The sequence below is a fragment of the Gallus gallus genome, chromosome 1, assembly GCF_016699485.2.
Source record: "Gallus gallus isolate bGalGal1 chromosome 1, bGalGal1.mat.broiler.GRCg7b, whole genome shotgun sequence".
NCBI classification, from domain to species: Eukaryota; Metazoa; Chordata; class Aves; order Galliformes; family Phasianidae; genus Gallus; species Gallus gallus.
Genome location: NC_052532.1, coordinates 1635538 through 1649742, shown reverse-complemented (window position 1 = coordinate 1649742; position 14205 = coordinate 1635538). Strand labels below are relative to the sequence as shown.

General features: G+C 47.7%; 1 protein-coding gene across 6 annotated transcripts in view; it reads left to right on the top strand.

Annotated features, from left to right (window-relative positions):
- The first annotated feature begins 1246 nt into the window (after window positions 1-1246).
- The window catches only part of FAM208B (family with sequence similarity 208 member B), a 47513-nt gene continuing 34554 nt past the window's right edge, over window positions 1247-14205 (top strand). For 5 of the 6 annotated variants that reach the window (XR_001466553.4, XR_001466544.4, XM_025153130.3 and 2 more), the window contains exons 1-10: window positions 1247-1351; window positions 8164-8309; window positions 9601-9696; window positions 11110-11182; window positions 11940-12031; window positions 12665-12802; window positions 12899-13023; window positions 13123-13142; window positions 13250-13349; window positions 14103-14203. Coding sequence is in view for 4 of the 6 variants with exons in the window: in XM_025153130.3 (XP_025008898.2) it covers window positions 1309-1351; window positions 8164-8309; window positions 9601-9696; window positions 11110-11182; window positions 11940-12031; window positions 12665-12802; window positions 12899-13023; window positions 13123-13142; window positions 13250-13349; window positions 14103-14203 (934 nt within the window). In the remaining 2 variants the exon portion in view is untranslated. Of the gene's footprint in view, window positions 1352-6769; window positions 6921-8163; window positions 8310-9600; window positions 9697-11109; window positions 11183-11939; window positions 12032-12664; window positions 12803-12898; window positions 13024-13122; window positions 13143-13249; window positions 13350-14102; window positions 14204-14205 lie in introns of those variants that run through there. The other variant, XM_025153139.3, reaches the window with a different exon arrangement.

The window sequence follows — 14205 nt, the reverse complement described above, 5'->3', positions numbered from 1 at the left end:
ACCAGATACTTGAAAATATATTGGAAAAAATCCTATTTAAAGAGGGCAACCAAGTCACTCTTTATGTCCCTCTCTGTATGGGGACACTTCCCTGAGAACACCGTGGAGGTGAAGATAGAGATCTGTGAGGGGACTGAGGGAGGACAATGGGGGCTAAAGTCTGTGAGGGAAGGGGCTGATGGAATGCAATAGGGGCTGAGCTTCATGAGGGAGGGGGCTGAGGGAAGAGACTGAGGGAAAGCAATGGGGATTGAGCTCTGTGAGGGAAGGGGCTGTGGAGAATAAGGCTGAGGTCTGTGAGGGAAGGGGCTGAGGGAGAGCAATGGGAGCTGAGCTCCATGAGGGAAGGGGCTGAGGGAAGGGATTGAGGTCTGTGAGGGAAGGGGCTGAAGGAAGGGATCGAGATCTGTGAGGGAAAGGGCTGAGGGAAGGGATTGAGGTCTGTGAGGGAAGGGGCTGAGGAAAGGGATTGAGGTCTGTGAGGGAAGGGGCTGAGGAAAGGGATTGAGGTCTGTGAGGGAAGGGGCTGAAGGAAGGGATTGAGATCTGTGAGGGAAGGGGCTGAGGGAAGGGATTGAGGTCTGTGAGGGAAGGGGCTGAGGGAAGGGATTGAGGTCTGTGAGGGAAGGGGCTGAAGGAAGGGATTGAGATCTGTGAGGGAAGGGGCTGAGGGAAGGGATTGAGGTCTGTGAGGGAAGGGGCTGAGGGAAGGGATTGAGGTCTGTGAGGGAAGGGGCTGAGGGGCAGCAATGGGGGCTGAGGGAAGGGGCTGTGGAGAATAGGGCTGAGGTGTGTGAGGAACGGGGCTGAGGGAAGGGATTGAGGGAAGGCAATAGGGACTGAGCTCAGCGAGGGAAGGGGCTGAGGGATGGCAACGGCGACTGAGATCTATGAGGGAAGGGGCTGAGGGACAGCAATGGCGACAGCTGTGTGAGGGAAGGGGCTGAGGGACAGCAATGGCGACAGCTGTGTGAGGGAAGGGGCTGAGGGACGGCAGAGGAACGTCGCCGCGCCGCGCCGCGCTGACCCGCGGGAAGAGGAAAGCCGCGGGCGCGGCCGCGCTGTCTTTCCGGTTCAGTTTTCACTTTCTGTTTTTTTCACCCCTCCGCCGCCCGCCCTCTCCTTCCCTCCCTGGGGTTGCCTTCCCCTTCCTGGGGGCTGGCGTTGGGCTGCGGTCCCGCAATGCCGCCCCGTTTCTCCTGATCCCCCTTCCAGCCCGCCCGGCCCCGGGACCGCGGAGCCGCGCGGGGAGGGCCGGGCGGGCGTTATGGCGTGAGGGGACGGAGCGGAGCGGAGAGAGCCCCGAGCATGGGTGAACGGCGGGACGAGGCGGCCCGGAGGCCTGGAGCCGGTGAGCAGCGCGGCGGGGGGACCGAAGGGAGCCGGCTCGGTCTTTTCCTGCTGGGGATTGGGGGGGTTGGGGCGTGGATTTTCCTCACTGTGCTCCCGTATGGAGTGGGGTGCGCCTCAGAGGTTTCCCCCTTCCCCTTAGGATGAGGGATGGAGCAGCCCTCGGCCCTATAGGCAGCCACCCCAAGGCCTTCAGGCCCCTTCAGCCCTACAGAGAGCTACTCCGAGGCCTTCAGACTCCCTTGGTCCTACAGACAGCTGCTCCGTGCCCTTCAGACTACCTCAGCCCCAAGCCAAGCCCTTCAGACCCCCTCCCCCCTACAGACAGCTACATCAAGCCCTTTAGACCCCATCAGCCCTACTCCAAGGCCTTCAGACCCTCTCACCCCTACAGATAGCCATCCCAAGGCCTTCAGACCCCTTCACCCCTTCGGAGAACCATCTCAAGGCCTTCAGACCCCCCCACCTTTACAGACAGCCATCCCAAGTCTTCCAATCTCCTCAGCCCTGCCCCAAGGCCTTCAGACTCCCTCACTCCTATAGGCAGCCACCCTAAGCCTTTCAGACCCCTCACCTCTACAGACAGCCACCCTAAGCCCTTCAGATCCCCTCAGCCCGACCCCAAGGTTTTCAGATCCCCTCAGCCCTACAGATAGTCACCCCAAGCTCTTCAGACCCCCTCAGCCCTACCCTAAGCCGTTCAGACCGTTTCACCCCTCCAGACAGCCATCCCAAGGCCTTCAGACCCCCTCACCCCTACAGTCACCCCAAGACCTTCAGACCCATCGCCCCTCCAGACAGCCACCCCATGCCCTTCAAACACCTTCAGCCCTGCCCCAAGGCCTTCAGACCCCCTCAGCCCTACAAAAAGCCACCCCAAGGCCTTCAAACCCTCTCACCCCTGGAGACAGCCACCCCAGTTCCTTCAGACCCCCTCAGCCCTATCCTGAGGCCTTCGGACCCCCTCAGCCCTACCTCAAGGTCTTCCAAACTGTAGCAAAACTGTTTTAATTTCTCCTTGGGAATGCATTGGCTATTCTCGGCTTCCCATTTACCGTGTGTTCTGATAAAGATTGGAAAAGGTGTGGTCTTTATTTTGTTGTTGTTGCTTTGTGGTCTCTCCTTGGGAGCTGGGTGAAGTTATGCAGATGCCCTTCAGGAGAGCAGGACATGGAAATGCAAACAGTAGTTCATGTGCAGGATGGAGGCTGGGAGGCCTTTGTTCCCATTTTGGACCCCTGTTGGGATAGGAATCAGCATTACAGATGGAAAAATTGGCATTACAGGGATGTTTCTGCACTGGTTTTGCACAGTTCTGCTTCCAGATCATCCCCAAACTGTCCCACAGAAGTTTGGGCTTGCCATCTGTGTGCACTCCTCAATAGGGGGAAATCTGGATAGACAGAACTGTCTAGATTGTGTTACTTTGCTCTGAAACTGGCTTTACACACTGCCAACCATATCCTGGGCTGCATCAAAAGAAGCATGGTCAGCAGGGTGAGGCCTCGCCTGGAGTACTGTGTCCTCATGTGGAGTCCTCAGTAGAGAAAAGACATGGATCTGGTGGAGTACACCCAGAGGAGGGCAACAAAAATGATCCAAGGGATGGAGCACCATCATGCCAGATTTCAAGCTTCATTGGCACAGCTCTTTGAGGAGTTGTGTGGTAATCCAGAATGTTGAACCTATCTATATTAAAAATAGTTTCTTTTACTTTCTCTTCTGCTTTTATTTGGTGATTTTCTTCATAGCTTAACCCCAGGTGAAGAGAAGGAGCACTGGGACAAATCATAGAATCATTGGAGTTGGAGGGGACCCTTGAAAGCCATTTAGTCCAACTCTCCTGCGATGAATGGGGACTTGTACAGCTCTATCAGATTGAAGCATGGATATTGGTTAAAATCATTTTAGGACAAGAAAATGAAATAGTTATCATTTTTGGTAAATGCTGTTTTGGCATCGTTTGTCTTTTTTTCTTTCTGATGATGAGATGAAGATTTGATAGTTCTCGTGGTTATCTAAAATTGGCACATGTGTGGGTAGATTTTATTGTTTGGCTTCATTTCTGTTTCTACTGGAAACTGTAAGTGTGTCTTGGTAATTTCCATAGCCAAAGGGTTCACAGAGAATGTGTGGTAGAGCTCTGTCGCTGCATCAAGCAGAGCAAGAAAATGAAAGAAAGAAAGTCAACGCTGAAAGAAGAGCTTCTATAATGAGAGCAAAAGGAATGTCATGAAATAAAACGAAGAACGGATTCAACCCTGTTTCAGGATTTCTCAATGACAAAAGGACTGGCTGATTGGAGGAATGTAGCTACAGTTTTTCAGGCAGGTAATGATCTGCCCAATTTGTCCAGCCACAATCCTTTTTCTTTTGTTCCCCTTTTTCTAAATGGAAAGCATGTGGTGAAACATCATGTAGCAAAGATAAGCCTTTGCCGTCAGTGGGTCTTGAGTTGCTGTGCATGCTTTTACAGCTCTCCCTCAGCATTGGGTCTGATTGTTTTAGGCCATCGTGACTACTGGTTTTGTAAAGAAAGGGACGTTTTAGTTGTCTGAATGCTAAAATAGTTAAGGTAGTGCTAGATTTGGGAAGAGTCAACACAGACACCTGCAGATGAGTGACTCCACAAAGTGGCAACCCAACAGAAGAGGAGAGCTGCAGAAGGAGGAGGCTTTGAGGAGCATCTGTGAAGATGAAAGACAGCAACGTGATGAATTAAGGAGGGAAAGGCTGCAGTAACCACGTCTTCAATTATGTGAGCAGCTGAAGGTAACAGGAAGGAGGTTAAAAAATCAAAGAAATGTTACTTGGAAGGTTTCTCCAGAGCAGGTTTTCTGCTCTGAGTAGATTGTCACCGACATCAGTATGGGGCATCTCTGGCTTTGCCCATCCAAGAATGGGCACTCCCATGTCTCTGTGACCTGTCCAAAGGCCGTGTCACCCTACAGGGTAAAAAAATTCAAGCTCTAGAAAGGTTGTTGATCCTCTGGGCAGAGCAGTGTCTCATCTGAGAGGGTACCCTGCATCATCTGACTCTGAAAAGATGATAAAAATAAATGTTGTCTACCTGGATAACTGCATTTCCCTGCGTTTCTAGAGGGAATTTTAAATATAGCCCAGCACCTGTATTTTTTCCAGCTTACCAGCAACCACTCTGAGTGTTTTAGGTACATCAAACCAAGAAACTGCAAAAGATAGCACAGCTCTATAGTTAGAAGGCTCTTCTGTGCAAGCCAGCCACACTCTTTCTAAGAACACAGCATACAATGCAGAGAGGTGGTGTCTTTCTCCTCTTTCTCCCTAATACTCATGCTGCCTGTGAAGGTTTGTGGCTTGAGGGCTTCCTGAGGAGGAGCTGGTATCTTCGTATTTAATAGATTCATTTTTTCCCCACAAATCTGACAGGACTTTTGAGCCCATCTGTAGCATCCTGCAGTGCAACCTTTGGAAAATGCTGTATGTTATTGGAACCCCACCCTTCCACCCTACAAATGTGAGGTTGTAACCATTGTCTGCGTCTTTGGGTGTGAGGAATAGGAAGGAGGAAAGCAAGAAAGTGAAAGAAAAAGAAGCAGCAAGGCTGCAAATGTGGCTGATGCAGCAGGAGCAGCAGGAACAAGGTGCTCATCTGGTGTAGGAGATTGTGGTTTGAGATTGAAAAGCTTTGAAGAACACACATTAAAACACAAGAAAACCCTGAGAGGCTCAAATAAACCGAATCAATTCCTGCTTCAGTGCCATGCTAACCATCCCACACTGCCTGGACCTGGTCCCTGTGGGCACAGGGCACCTCCTCCATAGCAGGGACCACAGTGCAGTCTCTGGAGTCTGCCTTGGTTGATCAGTTTGCAAATAGTCTGCCTTAATTTGGCTCCATTTTGGGCTTTCACTGCATGAGTAAAGAGGCTTCTGTGCAGTAGTGCTGCAGCACTAATGAATCAAGGCTCATTATGAAAGTTGGGCTGCACAGGCTGTAGCTAAAAGAAGTCTGCAGGTAAAGAGCTGATCAAGCAGGTAATAATGTGTGTTTTATAATTAGAATTTAAAGGGACAGTTCAGGTAATTGTCCTAATAGTTACCACGTGCTGGAGGTGAGCAGCAAAATCAGAGTGGGAGATGAAAAAAGAAGTGAGAAAGTGGATGTCAGCAGGAGGAGGGTGGTCTTAAGGAGTCTCAGCTTGCAGTACATGGACTTTCCAGTGCTATGAAGTGGCACGTGATGCCAGAACTGATGCTGGCAGCGAGGCCTGCTGTTACAGCTCGCACTAATGATGGCACTACACCCCAAAAATGGAAGAGATGAGATGGAGGAGGGCTGTGGGAAGGGGCTGTGTGGAATAGGATACACACCCATAGGCGAGCAGTGTGGCTGTGTTCAGCCTGCATTGACCACGTGGATTTTGGAGGTCTGACAGCATTCAAATGCATGAAGCAGGCACTACTAAAACATTAAGGTTAAAAAAAAAGAACAGAGAAAAGAAAAGCAAACCTTGTTGTCTACTACAAACCTGTACTGGTAAGTGATTCAGAACACATGGGTTTTCCTCCTGGGCTGGCTTTGGAAGTCTCCACGTGGTGAGGCCATCCAGAGGTTGTTTGGATGAGCAGAAGGAGGATCCTGCTATTGCTGCTTGACCTCAGCTGGCCCTGCTGCCTGACATCCAGCACAGAATCAGGAAGAGGAACAGCAGCGTGCAACTTACCAGGAGCATTATGAACTGCAAAGGTGACATCTCTCTCAAGGTTGGAAATCACCAGGACTGTGAAATCTTTTCCTAAGGACTTTTTGGGGCGTAGATAACATCCAGCGTAGGTTCATCTGGGCTTTGTTGGTGTCAAGCCATGCTGGGCTTCTCCATCTATGCATCTATCCATCATCTCCACCATCTATCCTCTGTCTATCCAGCCATTCTCCATCCATTCCACTGACCCTCTGTGAGAGCTCATCCCCCTTTCCCCTTAAGATGCCAGGGGATGGTGGTGGCACATCCAAGCTGCTCAGAGGGAAAGTAAGCACTTTCGCTTTTGCTTCTGGTGTAGGCACTTTCACTTTCCCCTACTCAGAGCCTGCTCAGTGCCTGTCTACCTCAGCACAGAGGCTGCATGGGATGCAGCCGGGGTTTTGCTGACCTTTCTGTGAACGCAGAGCTGAAGGAGCCTCTTTACATCTGAAAGGGGACCTCTGTGAGCTGTGGGACTCAGTGCCGCACTCTGTCTGTTCCATCTCACCTATTTATGTATGACTGAGGCAACTTTTGGGGGGACTTTCGTTTTTACACTGCAGCTGAACTGGAAAGGAACAGAAGGAGCAATTGTTTGAGTTAGAACCTCCCAAACTTGTCAGTGATGTAGAGCTGCAAAGTAGGAGGAGCAGAATATTGCGTGGCTCTGGACACGAGTGTTATTGTGGTGCTCAGGGCAGGAAGCAGGAGGGGACATTGTGTTCTGTTCAAGTTTCTGTACAGAGCTGGGTCATAACTCCCTGATCTGCTTCACATGGAGGAGCCTGACTGCCCTGACTGCTGCCTTGAAGATGCAAAAAGGTGACAGAGCAAAGCAAAAGGCAGGTGAGGAAAAAGTGAGCAAAAGCTGAGAGAAACAGCAAGATTTATCACATAGGCAATGTTTCTGTCTCTTCCCCCCCCCCCCCGAGTTAGGAGGAAATGAAGAAGCAGATCAAAATGTACCCTTTAAAAATAGGAGTCAAACCCCAAGGAGATTTCAGGGCAACAGTTGATGCTATCTTGTTGCCAAAGCATCAGGGGCCTTTCCGCTGTAGAGGCTAAAATGAGAAGTTATCTTCAAAAATGGTTGTGAAGTTCTTCTTAAAGGGGAACCAGCATGCAAAACTTGCTCTTCACATGAGGTTTGGAGTTTCCACATTTCTTTCCTCAGAGGTGATTGCTTTTTATGTTTAAAGTTCATGGGTTTGCAAGAAATAAACCTTTTTGATGCATCTGTGTTGCAAAATCAGCTTGAGGTTTAAAATCCTGTAGATCATGAATCATCACTAGTAATAAAGCTTTCCAAATGCGCAATAAAGACCAAGCCCAGGATTTCCTGTATTTCTGCATGGCTGTTTTAACATTTGGATTTGAACAGCTGTAAGAGCATTTAAAAACTGCAGTGCTTTCGTTTGTCTACGCGTCCGTATTTGATTTGTTGATTGGGATGTGGATTTCCTGTTGGTGGAATGCTGTTGGGAAGTGTTTTACTGGAGTTTTGTTTCCTTAGGAGATGTTTGGAGAGAATGTGGGCTTTGGGAGAACAGCCAATTGAAGCAAGAGAACCATGTTCTTTAAGACCTGAAAGCTTTTAGGGTAAAACTGATAACCCCGAGAAGCTGATCTGACCACGGACCAGGAAACCTCAGAACTTCTTAGCAGAAGAGAAAGCTCTGACTTGCTCAGAGATCATAAAGTTAATTTACCGTCAGGTTTTGCTTCTGGCAGTTGTGAAAAATTTGACTTTTTTCCTGCTGCTAAGGAAGAACTTGAAGGGTTTGATGGCAGACTGGGAGCTCCTATCCCTCCTGGCTGAGGGCAGTTAGCTTTCAGACAAAGTCCTGGTGCTGTGTGGCTGGAGGGAAGCTGCTGGAAAAGTCCCATTGGGCACTGCAGAGCTGATAGATCAGCCCCATGGAGATGTGGGCTTGTTAAATGAGTCACGCTGCCACCCAGCTCTGCTGAGGCCTTGTGCTTATATCTGGGGATGTCCAGAATTAATAATTGCACCTGCTTTTGCCTTTATTTCTTATGATGATCCTAGAAGTCTTTTCCAAACGTAATGATCCTATGATTCTTTCACCAGGTTTACATCCAGAGTTCAAAGAGTCAAGTTCCCTTTTGCAGACAGCGGTTTCGGTGCTGCAGAGTTCCTACTTGGACTCTACATCTCAGGATGGTTTTCGGTATAGCCAAGCAATTCTGGTGGAAAATGATGTTTTTCTGAATGAGGTAAGGCTGCTGGGAGAGCAGGATGTGGCTGGGAGCTCACAAAAGGGTGGTGTTTATTACCTACATACATTGTAGAGTCCCATTTGCAGCTCCCAACTAGAGAACCTTTTCTTTGCTTTCTTCTTCCTTCCCATTCTGATTAGGAACAAAAGGTCAATTCATCCAGCGTTGCCAAGTATTCAGCAGACTCCTGGAGCAGGCCTGCAGGCATAGGTTGAAATACTGGTTTGATGCTTCGAAGGAGAGCTTTAATGGCTTTGCATATCATGCATAGTTCTGCTGATTCACAGCAAGGCAGATGTCCACGTGGTATTTCTCTGCCATCATGCCTAAGCAAGCACTAGGTTTAACCCCAGGTTTCCCTTTTTCCAGCACTTAACCACTTTTAAATGCCTTCCTATAGTTTTTTTGGCACGGAACAGGCTGTCTCCTTTGAAAGCTGGAGCTGGCTGGTCTGCTTATTGTCATAAACTAAATAGAGCTTGAAGGCCTTAGAATATCCCAAGTTGGAAGAGACTCAGAGGTCATCAAGTCCAACTCCTAGCTCCATGCAGGACCATCTAGGAAAGTCACTACAGAGCTGGATAAAACACAAGGAGGGCAGGAATTAAGTCACTTGATTGTTTTCTTGTGAGTTCTAAAGTCAAAATAAGCCAAAGCGCTGATGAGACCATTGTTTTGTTACAATAGAACACCATTAAAAAAAAAAATCTTATCCTTCCATGTCTTCTTTTATTACAGTGCAAATGCAGCATGGTTGCAGTTCTTTGCTGTCAGCACTAGGAAAACAAGCTGCTTTGCTAGACAAAAGAAATAGAGGTGATATAATCTGGCTGGAGCCAAACCCTCTGAGCTGTACTAGCATGACACATCTGTCCTCTAATCAAATAGTTTCAGCTTCCCTGGTCAGTGGAGAAAGTTTTCTCCAGGCATTCCCCCCTTGTGTTGGTATCTGTTCCATAGCTGAGATGGTTTGTCATCTGATGGCCACAGCTGGCCACTAAGTGTGATACTTGACAAGCCCATGTGTTGCTCAAGGAAAAAGCTCTTCAGTAGCCTGACAAAATGTGGTGAAAGGAGCATGGTGGGATAATGCTGGATATTCCCAGCTGTATGGTTTGGGGCACTTGTGGTGGGAATGAGTGCATGAGCTGGACCAGCATCACCCAGCTGATGTGACCACAGCTGGAGGGAGGTATGTGAGACACGCTGTGCTCACATTCACTGTACTGCTCAGTTGTTGGTTTTGGTGCAAATGGGCTAGAACTAAGTGTCCTTGTGTCTTCTGCAGCTCAAAGCTTTTGTCCAAGCAAAGGAAGCCGCTGGATACAGCCAAGAGGAGCTTGAGGAGACCTTTGCATTTCTCCTGTTTGACAACGAAGAAGAGGTAACCTCAAATGTTTATTCAGCATAGAAGGTTGGTGCCAAGTGCTGACACGTGTGCTCCTTCCCAGCAAAGCCGAGCAGCTCTGTTGAAAGAACATCCTGGCTCTTTGTACCCCACTTACCAGTGCAGTTACTGCTGCATAAATGGTCCAAAGCAGATTCTAAAAGTAGCTCCTGGGACATTCTAGAGATGGATCCTAATTTGGGTCTCTCCAGTTGGTTACTGTCTGAGGTCTCCTTTGCCCTCTGTAGAGAACTGTAAGGAATCTGTCTTTGTTCCGGTGGATTTACAATCAAGTACGGGCAAGTAAAACCCTTCACATGCAGTTAGAAGACATGGGAAGACTGAAGACAGGATTTACCAGGTGGTTTTGAGCAAATTCCCTTTGTTTTGCTATCTGTGTGGAGAGAGAGCCTGACCATTTCTGGGAAATGTGTTTCCTGCCTGATTTTTCATGAGGATGTGTTTGATTTTTGTGTGAAGAGTTTGCCTACGCAAGGATGCTCAGGGAGTCTAGGGGGAATTCACTTGTAACATGCTTTAATGACACCATGGTAAATCCCTGTAGTGATAGTTCTGTTCAGAATGAGAGTAGCCCGAATGCAGTTTAGTTTGTTTTGGATCAAACTAGCATCAAAATAAACCACGTTCAGTCTTAAGTTTGGGAGCAAGCATTGTCCCATAGAGAATCCTAGAATCATGAAGGTTGAGAAAGACCATTAGGATCATCTAGTCCAGCCATCACCCCATCACCACCCTGCCCTCTGAAGCATGTCCCCAAGTGCCATATACATTTACAGTCTAAGATTTGTTTTCATTTCTCACCCATAAAGAGTTCAAATTGACTGTCACTCTTTGATCAGTGTATATTTGGTCTTTGCATCCTTTGATAAATCCACTTTGGAAGTGAATGCAATCAGTGCTCTTGAGACACTCCCAAGGAAGTAATTGTGCCCCAGCAGGTGTGAGCATGGAGTAAAAGGTGTTGTTTGAATTCATGCCAGCCTGTTGTAGTTATCTTTCAACAAATTTCCTGTGCAGATAAGGCTGGACTTTGCACTTTCTTTATGCTTCTGGTTGTATGCACTGTTTTCTGGAGGCGTTGGAATTCTTCCATGCTTTCTAAAGATTTTTCCCTGCCCTGTAAATGTAGAAAATCCTTCTGTTTCCATGGAGCAGCAATCCTTTAGAAGTACAACTTGTTGTTTAGAAATTTTCTTCTTGTTGATTTCAGCTGGTTCAGCCATGTTCGTACTGCAGGTGTTTTGGATCTGCAGTGATCTCTAATTGAATTTCAGCACATAAATGTTTGCCCACTGCAAGTATTCTGCTGGCTGTTGCACTACAGATTTGGTTGCTGTGTCCTTTACCTTTGAAAGCAGACAGCAAAAGTGGCTGTTTCTTCTTTTGAAGGCAAAAGAGGTGTGTCAGACTGGCCTCCGTGTGAACAGCAGTTCCATTTCCATGCTTGGTGACCCAGCGAAAGGTAAGATTTCCATTTAACTCACTGCTCTGCAGGCACTGCCTCATTTAAAAGCACAGGCCCAGATAAACCCTTGGTGTTGCCTTTCTATTTACTCAGTGAGAACTGCTTGTTTCTTACCAGGTAAATTACACTTGTTTGGATCAAAGAAGCAGCAGCGTCTTCCTTTTACCCCCTCAACCAGATGAGGATGGGATATACCCCAGGAAATGTATTATCTCTCCTCTGCAATTCAGGCTTTTCCTCCTTTGCTAATAAACACTCATGTCCACCAACATGACTTCTTGGCAACCCTCCACCTGCCCTACAAAGTCCACTTGCTGAGCTTTTTGTCAGCAGTTCTGTTAATAACTAGAGCAGGTTGTGTTGTGCCAAAGCCCTTTACAGCCTGTGTCTTGCCCAAAGGCCTGAGATCTCAAGGCACACAGTGCAGGACACATTACTCAAAGAAATCCTTCTGCCAGGAGCAGAAGGTCTCCCAGTGCTTGTCCTGGAAGTCTTCACAGGCCAAGACACCTAATTATGGAATGGTCCATAGCAGTAAGTGCCAAACCAAGCAGGACTGGAACTGGTTATTCATCTGTGCATATATCTTAGTCCTGATGGACTGAGATGAAGGTTACAGCATGTCTCTTCCAGGAAGGTGTGACAAAGGTCTCTGCAAAGAGACAACTCTTTGCTTAATCAGTTTTCATGCACTGTCATGTGTTGCAGGCAAAACAGACCATTCCTGTAATCTTGCATTGCTTTGTCTTTGCAGGGGTGTATATTTCCAAGTATGCAGACTGCCTTCATCCGAGACCTTGGTATCATGGAAAATCAGGCTTTATTGTCATTTGTAAGCTAATTAAGGTAAAATGCATGTCTCCTTTTAAGTGGAATAGTTTTTGGAAATCACTGTACAACGCAGGCAGTTTTTAAGGACGCACTGATGCTTATAAGTGTGATGAGGTAGGGTGCAAAATCAGCTCTGTTCAGAGCTGTTTGGGATTTTTGACCATGGGATGTGTCAGATTAGAAAGCAAGGTATCAGACTGCTTTTGGCTAACGGCTTGCAGGGATGCAGAGGACCTTCCAAATTCCCAGTAGTGTTTTTTCACTTATTTCCCTAGACTGTTATGTAGTACTGGGTTCAAGGCAGAAGCCTTCGGGTGGTTCAGATCACAGCTCCATTCTCTTCTTCCATGGGGCTGGGGGTATGGCCCCTCTCTCCCTTTCCCTTGGGCTCCTGCAATGACAACACATTACTCCTGTTGTCTCGCCTTAGCACTTGTTGTCTGCCATTACAAGCTCAGAGGAGTCCTCCTATTTGGAAAGATTCAAATGCCTACAAACCCTTCACAGTGGGGAGCATCTGGCTGCCAGTAGCAGTTTTCTTTGGGGAAAAAGGAGGATTCAGGGTTCTTTTAAAACATATTTCTGCAAACACTTATGTGGATTTTTATTTGTCAGTGGTTTGTTTATTTGTTTAATTTTCTTACACAGGGAAAGGTCAAGGTGGTATCTGAGAATTACACAACCAGCTACACCTGCCCATCTCCTGGCTATGATTGTCACGTTGCCATGAGCAGGAGCATCATGTCATCAAAGAGCAGCCCCTGCCAAGCCTTTGAGCAGAACCAGGTATGGAGTTTGGGGCAGCAGAGAAACGCAGTGCTGGCTGAGGTGCCTTGCTCATTCCTCAACGTTTGTTTTCTTTTCTTTCCCTTCTCACCCCAGTACTATGTGTATGAAGTGTCCGATGGCAGCACTGCAGAGCGCCCCAGGCAGATCTGCCCATACATAGTCATCGCCTGCCAGTACAGGGAGCCAAAGGAAATGCCCGTCTTGGCTAGAGAGAGCCTGTAAGCAGCTTGCTGTTATTCCAAAGTACTGCATTGCTTTTGTGGGCTGTTTTCCCTTTCTTGTTGCTAAATATTCCTCTTTTTCTCCCTTTTCTCTAGACCTGAGCCTAACCACAAAGGTAAGAGCCATCTGATCATTGTTGTTTTGTTTTTGTTCTCATAAATGGATCTTTCTGTTTGCTCTCCTCTCTTCCTTTCCCTAAGACATTCTCTCTTCTGCCTGCAGGACTGTACTGCCCATGGAGGGGGCAGCTCTCCATCCAGGGCCAGCTCTTGTGCAACATTGCCCTAAGGACCCCCTACAGCTCCACGATTCCAGCACAGCTGTAAGTTGCCATTTCCTCTTCTTTCTGCAGAGTGTGCAGCATTGCAGCCACTTTTGCTGATGATTTTGGGATCACCCTGGGGTTCTCAGCAGACAGGTTGACTTCCAGCATCTGGGTATCCATGTGCCAGCAAAAGCCAATTTTGTGTCTCCTGCTCCATCCCTTTGTTGATCAGCAACTTCTTGCAACATATATATTGGGGGAATTCTCAGTGTCAGGAAGGGGTGTTGGGCAGCCAGCAGTGTCACAGTAGCAGCTGGAGGAGGACACAAGATCAGGCCCTGTACTACAGCTGGAAACAGTTATATTTTGTCAGTGCTTTGCTATGCTGACAGTTTTGGGATGTTTAAAGGAATAATTCCTGCGTGGGACGTTTTTGCCTTGTGAGAAGTGGGCTTCCTGACAGTGCAAGTGCAGTCAGCCAGTTATGTTTATCGCTTGGTACAGTGGCAAATGAATCAAGTATTGAGGCAACTAACATTCAAAAAAATGAAATACTAAAAATCTTTAGTAGTCAGAGGCCAACCAGCAGTCAGTAACTTGAAACAGCCAGTAACAGAATCATTAGTGTTTTGGAGGTGTTTTCAGGCAAGATCCTTCAACCAGCTAAATGCTAAGCAAGCTTCATCTCCAACTTCTCCAGAACTGCTTTCTCTGGTTCTCAGTGATGGGGCAACCTGGGATTTTTGTTGTGCCTAATCCTGAGAGCCTTTTATGCATGTGTTCTGACCCTCTGCTCCCTTCTCCCCATAGTCCTCACAACCTGGACATTAACCATGTCATGGGTTTGTCTGACTTGAAGAAAAAGCTTCCAGAAGCTGCATTTGGGAAAAGGAATTACATAGAGAATGAAGGT